Genomic DNA, 16,323 nt, shown 5'->3' with positions numbered 1-16,323 from the left:
TGTTTGTTCTTTGAGCCTCCAAGAACTTTTATACTGTTTTATCTTTTTTACTGTTCTATTATGGACTTATTCATTGTCATGGACTATCCTGGTTATAATGTTACGCTGTGCCAGGTCAGCGCCCCAGTTCCATTCACTATCCTGAGAGAAGAGAACGACGCCCCTTGTCATCACCCTTCACCTTTGCCAATTGGACCTGATATGAACGTAAATGCAGATGAATTACCTAAATGTATGCCTGCATGTTTCTTTTTCTGTTTCAGGTAGAGATTCCAGTTGGGCGAGCCCTGATGGAGTACGAGGTCGTACTCAGCTTAAAGCAGTGGGGTATGTAGTGTACGGGGACTGTAATGCCCGTCACTACAAAAGTGTCACTTGGTGTGCTGTCGTCCCCCCTTACTTATGGGGAAGTTGGTATATGTCAGTTTTATAAAATGTCATGTAATGCAATGCTATGTATTTCCCTGTTACTGTGAAACTGCATGTACAGGCCTGCTAGGGGTGTCATTCCAGCTCTTAGTCACTAGAGGGAGCTAGGTAGCCCTAGTTTATATAAGGCCCAGTCAGGGAAGCAAAAGTCAGTCAAGTCTAGAGTTGGAGTCTGTAGTCTAGTCTAACCAGAGATTAGACTATGTCAGAGACCAGTCCAGGCCTGAAGCCTGCAGACCAGGAGAGGGTATTGCAGTCCCTGTAACCGGGTTCCAAATCCAAGGAGAAGGTTCCCCTCCTGAATATATAGAAATGCAGAAGCAGGAAGACCACTGTGCAGAAGTTTCTAGAGCCTAAGGAAGCTGAGAGGGACAGAGGCAAAGTGCAGAGAAGTAAGAGGTACTCAAAATAACAGAGGAGGTACTTTCTAAAGCTACAACCAAGGATATAAAGCCAGAACTAGGTTATTGGGCCTTGGTGAAGATTTGCTATATTCCAGGATCAGTCAGAGATAGAGTGCAAGCTCCTGTACTGCAAGACCTGTGTTTAACACTCTGTAATCACCTTACTTAATCTGTATTGCCTGCATCAACCGGATTGAAAAATCGACTGTATGCTAAGGAACTGCGATTCCGTAAATGTCTCTATGAAACCTACTAAAGTTGGAGTTCTGCTTTAACCTCACGGTGTTCCTCATTTATTCCTGCTATCCGCAAACGGCGTGCCACCGTTTAATTGGCACTGGCGTCACGAACAATTTCTACCATCACCTGCCTATGCAGAGAGTCAGCCGTCTCAGGTTAGTGTTTATTGCACTACTACACCCAGGAACACTTCACACACAACTTGAGTACGCTGCACCTCTCCTCTACATTTAGCTCTGCTTTGTAACACCTGCAGCTGCCATTTTAGGAAAACCTGATTTGTTACCACGAAGCACAAGAAAATTTGAGTTCATCTTGAATCAAAGTTTTCCTAAACTTCGGACTGAATTCCACTTCGAATGCTTCGCTTCACTCAACACTAGTGGACACCTAAATCATTGTTTCTGGCCTGTAGATTGTGATCCGCTGCCCAGAAACAACGAGTTTTGCTGTAGCCATTTTTCATGCTCATACAGTGGAAGTGATCGCTGCATGTAAATTCCGCTCTTCATTTCCACTGACGAGCAGGCAGTTATCAGGAAGGAACAGTTCCTCCCTGATAACTGCTCGGCGCAGTGTAAATGTGCCTTTAGAGTAGGCCTGGTTTTAACCTCTGGATCTGAAAAGTAATAAAACACAAAAATATATCAGAAAAATTTTATAACTTTCATTAATACATTAATTAACCTTCATTAAAGTAAAACCAGAAAACTCCTCCTCTTCTTCGAACCAACTGCAATAACCAGAGTGCAATAAAATTTAACTTGTTTAGTGAACACTAGATAGAATATAATCGCATCTAAAGATCTATCAGAGAAATGTAAACTTCAAATCATGAGAACAAGAGACATATTACATGCATAGCAGCAACTGTATAGTAATCCCTTTATATTTTTATTCCATTACCTCTAGCACCTCAAAGACACCCCCTCAGTAGTAACACATTTCTTCCTAGTCCAGCAAGTACCAGTAATACTTTTTCAATGACACCTAAATGCTAACTTGCTTCTTGTTAACATCTATAGCAGCCGAATTTTTGTTGAGTCTGTAAAAATAAGGATCTTCCCTCAGTGTATATAAGAAAAATGAGTGCTTTTTGTGAAGGTGGAGGAGCTTGTGCAGGTCATTGTGCTTGTAGCTACCATCATTTTACAGCTTACAGTAAATGCTGCTAAAGTGTTTATATTTGTTTTCCCACCTACAGACATATTGCTAGTAATCTTTATGACATATATTTGTTTCTATTTCATGTAAAAATTGTTGGCTGAGATTTTTGGACAGGTTGTTCTGTATAATCAGGTTGGCAACCCTGACAGTAGGACATGTTATATCATACCTGCCATTGCACATCAACCCTGTACTGTTTTGGCAACCAACTTGCTGTATTTCTAGTACATTGCCTATTCATCCAAAGTTTTATTTTCTCACCTTCATTAGAAATGGCCACAATAATGCAGCAAATAATACATCTCTTTATAGCAGCATTGCATACCATACCTACCTATGCCCCACAAAAACATACACTCAGACAATAGATGCAGGCAGGAACATGTTTGCTTTGATTTCGTGTCTTCTCAGAATTAGGGTGTCAACTACCACAAAGGGAGGGATGGCAGTGAGACCACGTGGAAAAAAATAGAGGGTTTGTTTCAACAGAAACACAATGTCACGCTCTAGTGTGGGAGGGAAACCATCACACCAAACATAGGAGGTAAAGGGAAAAGGAAATAAGGCCTGAAAACTATGGAAGGAAGATGGACACCTTCTAGTGGAAACCCTAATCAAAGTCCTGACTGACTACCAGTATGAACAGACCCCAGAGGTAGGTGAGTTCATACACAGGAATACCTAAAGTCCTATCTAACCCCAAAGGACTCTGGTACTAATGACAGGAATGAGACAACCTGTTCCTCCAAAAGGAAGGATGAACGCGAGTCTCCCTAAGGCCTAATACAAAATAACAAAAATTCAACACACAAAAAAGCCACAATACAAAGGGAAAGGTAACATTTAACTTCCAATAAGCTATGGCAGCACCAAGAACTCAGCCGAGATCCAAGCACCAGCTATCCACAGGTCCAACTGAAGCTATAAACCGCACAGCATTGTGGGAGAGACAACTATAAATAGGAAAAGTTAAATGACCACAATAGCAACACCTGGAGGTACTGTGGCCAGTACCAGAAACAACCCAGACGCCTATTGATACACAAGGTAAGCATGTCAAATCAAACCACGTGTTGCCAGTCTCAAAGACCTCCTGCTGCTCACTGTCGCGGGGATGTCCGTATGTCTCGGTACGTCCATGACACACAAGTGGCAGCCTAGGTTTTCCTGTACCTGCCATGCCTCCTATCACGATATGTAACAGTCTTGAAATCAGCAGGTTGTCCAACAGTAACCCAAAATTATCTGCAAAAGTGTAGTATTTCAGTATAAATTTGACGAGACCGTCCAATCATTATTCTGATGACTCTTTTATACCCTTTTACTCTGCAAAGCAATACTTTTTGAATATTACACTAAAGGGCATCAGTGGTCTTAAAATGAGAATAAAAGGAGATTCATTTTCATATATTCAGTGTGTATTCCTGTAATATCTGTTAAGTAAACTTCACGTTCATCACAGGAGTTCTGGGGTCCGAAATACTGACTGTAGTTTCCTTGATTCACCACTTGCTATACACGTTTCATTCTTCTGTTCACTAAAAAGGATTTATTTTTCAAAATGTAGCATTCTTGCTCTATGGACATTTGGGATGAGTAGATGATCCAAATTTATTCCATTTTCTTGCCCTCTTCACTTGACTTCTGGAAGAAATGACACCAGAATATATTTCTGTGTTCCTCTTCCTCCCTTGATTGCATTGTCTTCTCCTGATTCTGATATTATGAGCTTACATGTGTTATGTATGTTGACCCATTGTCAAGCAGTTGAAGGTTGCCCCACATGGACACAAGACACAGGCTTTTCTTTTTTATGCAGTGTGTTATATATGTACAGTATATGTGGCTGTTTATTTAGGATCATGGCCATTGCTGTTCAGCAAGCTCCATCATCACATACTCTACACGTGATTAGACTTCCATTGGTTGATCCCATCCATGATCTTTTCTGTTACTTCATTCTCATTTGCTTCGTCTTTTCCCCTAAAGCAGTAGACCCCAAATAATTTATACTTTTTACTAGGAAACCCTAGGTTCCTCACCCCAGGCTCTGCTCCTCCACACCTTTGCCGTGGATTTACAATAGGGTAGCGGACACTGCCATCACTAAGCCATCCAGCTTCACATCTGTCCAAAAGCTGCAGTTTCCAGGCTGCATAAAGCTGACCAACTTTGGCTAAACTATCACCATTCTTCTCACAGGCTTTAGCTGCCTCTGGGAAACTCATCTTGTGAAAGGTCTTCAGGAAATAAACTTTACCTAAAATGTAAAAATATATATATATATATCAATGAAGTAAACTGATAACTTTTCATTCATTACTTTTCATTTCCTTAAATTACTGTTGCCAAATGTATATTGTCTTGTTGCCCTTATACATAAATATAACATGGCTATCAATACTAAATTATATCCACTATACAGAGACACCATAACCTTATGGAACCACTCAAAAATAGATATTAAACCAACTATGTTCCCCTTTTAAACAATTATCCTTTTTTTATTGTAAAAATAACATCTCTTAATTATTGTAGCAGAATACATTCCATATAGCACTATGAACCATACCATCTAAATATACTTAATTATTGCAGCTAATCCCTTAAACCTGACATGTGACAGAGTATGCAGCGGATTAATCAGAGGAGAACCTACAGTAATATGCCAGCAAGCCCTAAAGTACTTCCTAAGAACAAAGTAAATAAGACAACCCCCTAAAGATGGCCGCTATAGTGACTGGTCAGGATGTGTGGAAAATATGGGCAATAATAAATAATATAATGATTACATACCAAAAGAAAGATGAAGTTGGCATACCCCTCTGTTTAGTGTAATGCTTCTTCAGGAGGAGAGCAATAAATATAACATGGATATACTTTGCATTATAGCAGTACAGGTGAAGCCATCTTAGTATTTCACAGGTTTGGAAGATTCTAATAATTCATACACTTAGGCCCTGATTTATCATACCTTCACTCCAGAATTCTGGCATCAAAGAGTTGCAAAATAGGGCTTTTGCAACTTTTTTGCACTCGCTTGCGCATAATTTATGCAATTGCGCGAAATTTTGCAACTCTTTACACTCACTTGCACAAAATCTTTAAAACTTTTTGCATGTGTACACCACTCACTCCAGTTTTGTAATATGGGTGGAAAAGTGGGCGTAGTGAGCTGTGGTAATGAGTTTCACTCCAGATTTATCATTGAGACTTTTTTTAAAAGTTGCAAATAAGTCGCAGTCTCAGTCCAGGAGCAGGGTGGAGTAGGAAAATTGGAGTAGCTTCTCTAGACAGAAGTGTTAGGTTTAAGGACAAGTTTATCAAACAACATGCAACATTTGATAAATGTGGCAAAAAGTACTCCAGCACAGACTGAAGCAAAAGATATATTTGTATTTGCAAAAATCCCTAATACAATGGCCTAGATTTATGTCTCTGCACCTAAAATCTGTCCAAAAAGTGGTGCAGTTTTGGAGTCATTTTGCACAATTTCGTGTGCGGCGTATGCTTATAGCAATGCGCCACACAGACCTGTGAGTTTGAGAAGAAGGAGCGGCCGGCGGTCCCAGCACAGGTAAGTACAATGCTGACTAACTGACCATGGCAGCCAGGACTTCAGTAGCGTCCTGGTTGCCATGGTAACCGATCGGAGCCCCAGCATTACACTGTTGGGACTCTGATCGGAACTGCCGCTGCCACCAATGATGGGGGGGGTTCACTGCCAGCAATGATTACTGGGGAGGGGGGATATTGAGGGTGCACTGCCAGCAATGATTAATACTGGGGTGGGAGGGGGGATTGAGGGTGCACTGCCACCAATGATTGTAATACTGGTGAGGGGGGGGGGTTAGGGCGCACTGCCCATGAATGATTTTAATAGTGGGGGGTGGGGGGGGGGGGCGCACTGCTGCCCGGCTGCACCCAACCTCCGACAGGGTGCTGTGATCCGCGGCACCTAAGGGGTTAATTGTGTGGATCACAGTGTCCTGTCAGAGGTCAGGTGCCGCCAGGCAGCAGGGGGCCAGTATCTATGCGCCTGTTGGTATACTCTAACTTCAAGCGTCCCCATCACCATGGGAACGCCTCTGTGTTAGAATATACCATCGGATTTGAGTTTTCATGATCTAACTCAGATCCGATGGTATATTCTAACCACCAGGCACTCCCATGGTGACGGGGACGCTTGTGGGGAGGAGTAAGCCAAGGGGGTTTAACTGTACTGTTTGGAGAGAAAAAAATTAACGAATATTCTAAAAAATGTAAAACGAATATATTCGCTATAGTGCTATATATCCGTTTTTTAGAATATTCGTCTTTTTTCAACATCTAAAGTCATGATTTCTCCCTGCTTCTTGCTTGTAGGCCAATGACTCATTGACCACAAGCATTTTAAGCAGGGAGGAATCAATTTGTTCAGATGTAAAAAATGACAAATATTCGATATAACAAATATATAGCAGTATATTCGTAATATTCGCAAATTATCGAAGTTGCGATATTCGCGATTAATATTCGCTATTCGAATATTCGCGCTCAACACTACTTAATAACTGGTCCTCCAAAGTTTCATGACTCAACATTCTCCAAAGGTCCTTATATGTATTATTTTACAAAATACCTATGCATGATTATAAGATTCAGGCAGAAGCGTGAAAATGCTCAGAACAGCAATATCATGATGCAAGTAAAAGGATATTGATCGTCATATACTTGGACCAAAACTATCCTCAATTAATGAAATACACTGAGCATAATGTAGGTATGGCTGTAACAAACAATGGAATACAAATTAATTTACAAGAGATTGTTCAATTGTTTTATGTGCATCTTTAGATATACTGAACTTTATAATACACCAGAGATCCCACTATTTTGTACCTTTTTTTGACATACATTCAATGTCGAGTGGTGGCTGGAAGCCCATTCATCTCAAAAACAGAGAGACGTATCAACCCTTCCTGCCAAAGCCGATTTTTTTACATTTTTGTTTCAGTTTTTCCTCTCCATTTTCCAAGAGCTATAATTTTACTTTTGTTTTTACATTTACATATAGTCAGTCTTGGAAACCCAAACATATCAGTTCGCCTATACGATACACTGCAATACTTTAGTGTTGCCGTCTATGAAAATTCTTATGCCTTCCTAGAGTCTGTAGAGAAGATTTGACAAACTGCACAATTTGGTGGTGTGTGATACAGTGCGCCAGAGATACCTATTAGCGACACAATGAGCCACATCATTTTTTTATACCACCCTGGAGTTAGTATACTTTTAGAGATAGGACTCAAAATCTAGGACAAGACAAGGTGCAAATTATGGTTAGTGTCAGAACAAATGATCCAAAAAAAGGTATGTCTAACATGGCACACTTTGTAACACTTTTAGGAGCGGCACATTAATACAGTGTGTCATGCAAGGGATGTGCACCAACTGGCGCAGTGCCCCACTATATTTCATACTCTGTCTCCAAGCACTTCTCTGGGAACCTGTACTTCTACCACAGCAAAGGGTAGCATACATCTCATAGCCCATGCAGTAGGTCTACATCAGTGCACTGACTCCACTGACATGTCAGAGTCTTACAGTCAGAGGCATTTTTGGGTAGAGTCAGTAGAAATGTAAGAGAAGAGAAAGGATGTTCTTTATACAGAATGATAGCAATTTAAAGGGTATCTGACTGTCACCACGATATTGGACTATTATGTGTACTAATGTCTATCTGCATTCCTTCTCATGTGAGTAGTACTGGGGAGAAGGAGTGCAGATAGACATTTTTTATATTTCTACTGCCCCCTGTCTCTGTCACCTGTACACCTATGACAATGTACTTCAGCGCAGCTGTTAAAGTTGACAGTAGGGGAGTAGGAAAATAAAAAGCAGCAATCTGGACTCCTTATCTGCCATACTAGTTAAGTATTACTACAGATAATAGTCGAGGATCCTGGTAACAGATTCCCTTTAAGTGACTGATCTGAAATTCTCTGTCCATCTTTTCAGTTTTCTGCAGAAGCTTGAATATGTACTATATGAACTTATTGACCCCAACAATCCACTATTAAGACTATTAAATACAGAGACACACATTTAGGATGTCAATATGTAAAAAAATAATAATAATAAATCAGCATCACAACTCAAGGGAATTTCACTAAAAGTGTAAAGTGTGCAATTGTGGACAAAAGTTTAGGTCAAACAGACTTCATACAAGCAGTGTGATAGGAAAACTGCAGCATAGCATGCTGAAGGTGTCATTTTTTACCTTAAAGGGAACCTGTCATCTCTACTATGCTACCCTCACTGAGCGTTTCTAAATGTTCATTGTGTTACCCTAAACATATAAATTACACGTTTAATTTCATTTGCAGACAAATTCAATAAGTATTATGCATTTTTGTACTTCCCGCCTTTTATGCAAATTAACATAAAAGAGTCATATCTTACTTGTGTGACCAGAGAAGAGTCATATTTTCAGGCTCTGACTCATTTCAGGTTAATTTGCATATGTATCAAATCGGTTTTTTTTACACAATAAAAGCACACAGAGCTATGGGGACTGGGTATTGCGGATGTGCTAGCGGCCATCTAGCAACCCATGTCCTTAGATCTATACACAAAATCCAGGTGACAGGTTCCCTTTAAGTGTTCAGTTTTGTCCATTGTACAAATAAGAGGGTTGAGCCGATAGCAACTAAGAAAATGGGCCTCTAGTAGACTACCAGGATACTATACCCTTTTCCTGACTCATTAGCCTATCCCCCCAACCCTGTTCTTGCCAACAATGTAGTTTCTCTGGAGAGGAGAGACTATATCACATGTTCTCAGAAGCAAAGAATTAAAAGTCATGGAAATTCTTTGACCTACAGTACAGACCAAAAGTTTGGACACACCTTCTCATTCAAAGAGTTTTCTTTATTTTCATGACTATGAAGGCATCAAAACTATGAACTAACACATGTGGAATTATATACATAACAAACAAGTGTGAAACAACTGAAAATATGTCATATTCTAGGTTCTTCAAAGTAGCCACCTTTTGCTTTGATTACTGCTTTGCACACTCTTGGAATTCTCTTGATGAGCTTCAAGAGGTAGTCCCCTGAAATGGTCTTCCAACAGTCTTGAAGGAGTTCCCAGAGATGCTTAGCACTTGTTGGCCCTTTTGCCTTCACTCTGCGGTCCAGCTCACCCCAAACCATCTCGATTGGGTTCAGGTCCGGTGACTGTGGAGGCCAGGTCATCTGGCGCAGCACCCCATCACTCTCCTTCATGGTCAAATAGCCCTTACTTTTAAAGTTTTCCCAATTTTTCGGCTGACTGACTGACCTTCATTTCTTAAAGTAATGATGGCCACTCGTTTTTCTTTACTTAGCTGCTTTTTTCTTGCCATAATACAAATTCTAACAGTCTATTCAGTAGGACTATCAGCTGTGTATCCACCTGACTTCTTCAACGCCACTGATGGTCCCAACCCCATTTACACTGCGTGCAGAATTATTAGGCAAATGAGTATTTTGACCACATCATCCTCTTTATGCATGTTGTCTTACTCCAAGCTGTATGGGCTCGAAAGCCTACTACCAATTAAGCATATTAGGTGATGTGCATCTCTGTAATGAGAAGGGGTGTGGTCTAATGACATCAACACCCTATATTAGGTGTGCATAATTATTAGGCAACTTCATTTCCTTTGGCAAAATGGGTCAAAAGAAGGACTTGACAGGCTCAGAAAAGTCAAAAATAGTGAGATATCTTGCAGAGGGATGCAGCACTCTTAAAATTGCAAAGCTTCTGAAGCGTGATCATCGAACAATCAAGCGTTTCATTCAAAATAGTCAACAGGGTCGCAAGAAGCGTGTGGAAAAACCAAGGCGCAAAATAACTGCCCATGAACTGAGAAAAGTCAAGCGTGCAGCTGCCAAGATGCCACTTGCCACCAGTTTGGCCATATTTCAGAGCTGCAACATCACTGGAGTGCCCAAAAGCACAAGGTGTGCAATACTCAGAGACATGGCCAAGGTAAGAAAGGCTGAAAGACGACCACCACTGAACAAGACACACAAGCTGAAACATCAAGACTGGGCCAAGAAATATCTCAAGACTGATTTTTCTAAGGTTTTATGGACTGATGAAATGAGAGTGAGTCTTGATGGGCCAGATGGATGGGCCCGTGGCTGGATTGGTAAAGGACAGAGAGCTCCAGTCCGACTCAGACACCAGCAAGGTGGAGGTGGAGTACTGGTTTGGGCTGGTATCATCAAAGATGAGCTTGTGGGGCCTTTTCGGGTTGAGGATGGAGTCAAGCTCAACTCCCAGTCCTACTGCCAGTTTCTGGAAGACACCTTCTTCAAGCAGTGGTACAGGAAGAAGTCTGCATCCTTCAAGAAAAACATGATTTTCATGCAGGACAATGCTCCATCACACGCGTCCAAGTACTCCACAGCGTGGCTGGCAAGAAAGGGTATAAAAGAAAAAAATCTAATGACATGGCCTCCTTGTTCACCTGATCTGAACCCCATTGAGAACCTGTGGTCCATCATCAAATGTGAGATTTACAAGGAGGGAAAACAGTACACCTCTCTGAACAGTGTCTGGGAGGCTGTGGTTGCTGCTGCACGCAACGTTGATGGTGAACAGATCAAAACACTGACAGAATCCATGGATGGCAGGCTTTTGAGTGTCCTTGCAAAGAAAGGTGGCTATATTGGTCACTGATTTGTTTTTGTTTTGTTTTTGAATGTCAGAAATGTATATTTGTGAATGTTGAGATGTTATATTGGTTTCACTGGTAAAAATAAATAATTGAAATGGGTATATATTTGTTTTTTGTTAAGTTGCCTAATAATTATGCACAGTAATAGTCACCTGCACACACAGATATCCCCCTAAAATAGCTAAAACTAAAAACAAACTAAAAACTACTTCCAAAAATATTCAGCTTTGATATTAATGAGTTTTTTGGGTTCATTGAGAACATGGTTGTTGTTTAATAATAAAATTAATCCTCAAAAATACAACTTGCCTAATAATTCTGCACTTCCTGTATAAGGCAATAAATCCCACTTATTAAACCTGACAGGGCACACCTGTGAAGTGAAAACCATTTCAGTGGACTACCTCTTGAAGCTCATCAAGAGAATGCCAAGAGTGTGCAAAGCAGTAATCAAAGCAAAAGGTGGCTACTTTGAAGAACCTAGAATATGACATATTTTCAGTTGTTTCACACTTGTTTGTTATGTATATAATTCCACATGTGTTAATTCATAGTTTTAAAGCCTTCAGTGTGAATCTACAATTTTCATAGTCATGAAAATAAAGAAAACTCTTTGAATGAGAAGGTGTGTCCAAACTTTTGGTCTGTACTGTATATAAAGCACTTTGGGGGAGATTTATCAAAACGTGCAAAGAAAAACCACATTAGTTGCCTATAGCAACCAATCAGCTTGATCTTTTCATTTTTCAAAGAAGCTCTGAAAAATAATAGGTGAAATCTGATTGGTTGCAATGGGCAACTAAGACAGTTTTCCTTTGCACCAGTTTTGATTAATCTCCCCCTTGGTGTTTAGGCTTATTGACTTCAGTGATTTGTAATAGTCCTGTACTTCATAACATTCTTATAGTTTACAACAGGTAATATAGTTGTAAAAGAATACTGTACCATTAAGATTCGATGTAAAACAGAAGGCATCATAACGCTCATCAGCCTTATGTCTGTAGCCATAGTTTCTAACTCCAGTAGGAGTGTCTTTTTTTCCACATTCTTCACGAGGTTTGGAGATTGGATACTGCACTGAGCCATCTTGCAACCAGCCTGCATTGCACCAGTCAAGCCCATTAAGCCAGGCCTCATGAAGTTGGTCATACGATGCAAGAATTCCATCCTGCTGCTTACAAGCCTGCCCTGCGTCATGAAAGTTCATTTTATATCGCCCCATTCGTGGATAGTAAGGGAAAATCACACCTGAAATGAAGGAAACCAGGACTAGGAATCCAAAGGGAAAACATATTTGGAACATTGAGCACTAGTTACATGTCATCTTTGCTAAGAACTTACCTTCTAAATCCAGTTTTACTGTTCCTGTGTCATCTTCTAACTCATTGGTTACCTCACACTCATACCTTCCATAATCATCTAGAGTAATATTGTGGATGATCAGTGAAGCGTCGCCTGGGTCATATTCTTGAAGAGCCACACGGTTCTTGTAGGATCCAAATCTTCTGCTTTCCTTCCCCAGAGCCACAAACACATCAGTGAAAGTTGAAGGATCGCTGATCTTGGACCACTTAATGCGTACTGGTGAAGGATCCTCTCCAGAGTGTTCATAGTGGTAGCGACATGGAAGTATAATGGAACCACCTCGGTGTGTGGTCACTATACCTGGAGCTGTCTGTACAATCACTTCACCAGTCTCACCCTCTAAAAATAGTAATGGTGTGAGAAAAGAAAAAATAAAATAAAATTTTGTGGGATTCATTGGTCTACTTGTGTGAGAAGTAGGAGTGGAGAGAATTATTTTTTGTTCTCCCTTCATTCTCCACTTGCATGGGTTGTAGGTTTGGAAGGTTATATTGGATTGTCTTTACTGTATTTCTATGTTTGGCATTTGGTAATAATAAAATAAATTTTAAAAATGGATTCACATTTGACAATAAAACTTTATAACGATACAAACATTTTAATATAATTTCCAGTATCCTTGCCGTATTGCAGACTATTGCAGATGAGTACTACCATATGCCTGAACTGACTGTAATGAAGGCTTTTCTGAAGTCCCAAAGGATTAGGGGGCTGCAAGCATAGTGTAAGGCCTCATGCACACGACCGTGTGCCAGCCGTGCCTGTATCGTGGCCCACAAACAGCGGGTCCACAATATATGTGCACCAGCCATGTGCGCACCGTATCACAAATGTAGACCCATTCACTTGAATGGGTCCCTAATCCAGAAGTTATGGTACAGTGCATGCACTTCTTTTTTGCGGTGCGGACCGTCAAATGCGGATCGTGGACCTCACGCCTTAGCTATAGTGTTTTATTATAGTCTCTTCAAATGTTAATACAGCTAATAGCTCCATGATGAAAAATATTTTCAGCAATGAGAAGAAACTGTGTCCTGAGTACCAATGTCACCAATGTTTAAGAATTATATTTTTAGCTGAATTCTAGGGATTCAACTGATGTGCTGCTAAACTAAAACCTGAAATATAAAGAAACATCCAGCCAAATACTGGATTTAGCCTATCCTTTAAGGGCTGTCCAGGATTTTTTTTATTTTTATATATATACCCTCCAGCCAGTGGGATCTGTGAAAAGAAACACACCTATTCTTGCTTTGGGCTCTCTGCACTGCACTTCTGATCCTCGTCTGTCAATATCCACACGGACTGGGTCAAGTGTGCTGCTGCAGCCAGAGGCTTGTCACATGCTGCTTGGGGACACAACACCACTGAGGTCAGCCAATGGCTGCAGCAATGGCCACGACGTGTCCCCATCTGTGTGGATGTTGACAGATGAAGGCTGGAAGTGCAGTGCAGACAGGCTTGATGCCAAGGAGCCTAAACTGAGCAGCGGAGAGCCCATAAGTACCTTTCTTTTCACAGGTCCCCCTAGCTGGGGGGGTTAGATTTTTAAAAAAATCCCAGAAAACACCTTGACACAAAGAGGGTTCTTGAACCAAGGAAGATTGTTGAGATGTAGGAGTCTTCAACTATGTTAGAATTGGGAAGGGGGTACAGATAGCTGTAGCATTATTGCATTTTTATTTGTAGTAGATTTGTATTATATCTATGACCATTTGTCAGGTTATACAGGAAGACAGTATATCTGAGCCATTTACATCAAGTCGTGTTAGCTTTAATGGGTTGTCTCACTTCAGCAAAAGGCATTTAAATAAAGTTAATACAAAGCACTTACTAATGTATTGTGACCATCCATATTGCCTCCTTTGCTGGCTTGATTCCTTTTGCCATCACATTATAAACTGCTTGTTTCAAAGGGTTATGGACGCCACTGCAGAGCAGATACAGTTGCAAGAAAAAGTATGTGAACCCTTTGGAATGATATGGATTTCTGCACAAATTGGTCATAAAATGTGATCTGATCTTCATCTAAGTCACAACAATAGACAATCACAGTCTGCTTCAAATAATAACACACAAAGAATTAAATGTTTTTATTGAACACACCATGTAAACATTCACAGTGCAGGTGGAAAAAGTATGTGAACCCCTAGACTAATGACATCTCCAAGAGCTAAATGGAGTGAGGTGTCAGCCAACTGGAGTCCAATCAATGATATGAGATTGGAGGTGTTGGTTACAGCTACCCTGCCCTATAAAAAACACACACCAGTTCTGGGTTTGCTTTTCACAAGAACCATTGTCTGATGTGAATGATGCCTAGCACAAAAGAGCTCTCAGAAGACCTACGATTAAGAATTGTTGACTTGCCTAAAGCTGGAAAGGGTTATAAAAGTATCTCCAAAAGCCTTGCTGTTCATCAGTCCACGGTAAGACAAATTATCTATAAATGGAGAAAGTTCAGCACTGCTGCTACTCTCCCTAGGAGTGGCCGTCCTGTAAAGATGACTGCAAGAGCACAGCGCAGACTGCTCAATGAGGTGAAGAAGAATCCTAGAGTGTCAGCTAAAGACTTACAAAAGTCTCTGGCATATGCTAACATCCCTGTTAGCGAATCTACGATACGTAAAACACTAAACAAGAATGGATTTCATGGGAGGATACCACAGAGGAAGCCACTGCTGTCCAACAAAAACATTGCTGCACGTTTACAGTTTGCACAAGAGCACCTGGATGTTCCACAGCAGTACTGGCAAAATATTCTATGAACAGATGAAATCAAAGTTGAGTTGTTTGGAAGAAACACACAACACTATGTAAAATCTAGAAAAAAAAATGGGCACTCTCAGGATGCTGGAACCATCTTGTGATTTAATAGATAAACGAATAATTAAATAATATTAAATAAATAACAAGTACAATAAATAATCGACCTAAAATGTATAAATGATGGCTAAAAAGTCCCGAAACGCGTCTGGTGAGAGAGGACCCCATACTTGTGATCACTCAAGAAGCTATATGAAAATCCTGTACCAAATCCCCATTGCAGGACCGTCCGCCACGTGAGTGGAGAGTGGAAAATCACAACGTATGACCCAACACCATAACGCGTTTCGGGGTATCAATGACCCCTTCCTCAGTGAGGAAGGGGTCATTGATACCCCGAAATGCATCTGGTGAGAGAGTACCCCATACTTGTGATCACTCAAGAAGCTATACGAAAATCCTGTGCCAAATCCCCATTGCAGGACCTTCCGCCACGTGAGTGGAGAGTGGAAAATCACAACGTATGACCCGACACAATAACAAAGGGCCACACGTGTCAAACAACACTGCCAACGTGGGAGATTAGACGGTCATCGCCTGTAGGACATCGGTCCACATCAATACCGGACCTCCGTCCAGAGCGACATCGGGGTGGAATCGAGGCATACGGTAGGACTACTACAAGTTTATGCTGGCATATACATACAACATTTTAACCTACAGCAGAGTAGTTCAGCGGGACGCAGCTGCTACTCTAATAGAGCGGGACACCGCTTCAAGTCGATATCATTGTTGTGGGACATAAGATCAAGAAAACTGCTATAAGACATTATCATAATATATCAAGTGAACAATAAGTGAGTGCGATTACCCTACAACTTTTGAATATTATCATGTTGGGATCGCATCATCTTGACGCAGTCATATTACTGCTATAGTTGTACCAGCAGTTATATCGATTTATGGACTGGATTATGTTTGATATTGGTATTCATATGTTGCTATTTGATTGATTGCTGCTATATTACTCTGGACTTTTTAGCCATCATTTATACATTTTAGGTCGATTATTTATTGTACTTGTTATTTATTTAATATTATTTAATTATTCATTTATCTATTAAATCACAAGATGGTTCCAGCATCCTGAGAGTGCCCAGTTTTTTTCTAGATTTTACAAGCACATTTTCAAGTGGACAGGGTGAGTCCCCTTCACTGTGAGCACCTCTATTGGCCACT

General features: G+C 40.6%; 1 protein-coding gene across 1 annotated transcript in view; it reads right to left on the bottom strand.

The window, feature by feature from the left end:
- Positions 1-4,141: 4,141 nt before the first annotated feature.
- The window catches only part of HAPLN4 (hyaluronan and proteoglycan link protein 4), a 33,229-nt gene continuing 21,047 nt past the window's right edge, over positions 4,142-16,323 (bottom strand). Inside the window, exons 4-6 of the mRNA XM_040419793.1 lie at positions 12,295-12,657; positions 11,899-12,201; positions 4,142-4,500 (exon numbers count right to left, since the gene is read on the bottom strand). Coding sequence (XP_040275727.1) covers positions 4,142-4,500; positions 11,899-12,201; positions 12,295-12,657 — 1,025 coding nt within the window. The remainder of the gene's footprint in view (positions 4,501-11,898; positions 12,202-12,294; positions 12,658-16,323) is intronic.

The sequence above is a fragment of the Bufo bufo genome, chromosome 2, assembly GCF_905171765.1.
Source record: "Bufo bufo chromosome 2, aBufBuf1.1, whole genome shotgun sequence".
Classification (NCBI taxonomy): domain Eukaryota; kingdom Metazoa; phylum Chordata; class Amphibia; order Anura; family Bufonidae; genus Bufo; species Bufo bufo.
This window is presented reverse-complemented; position numbering and strand designations above follow the sequence as displayed.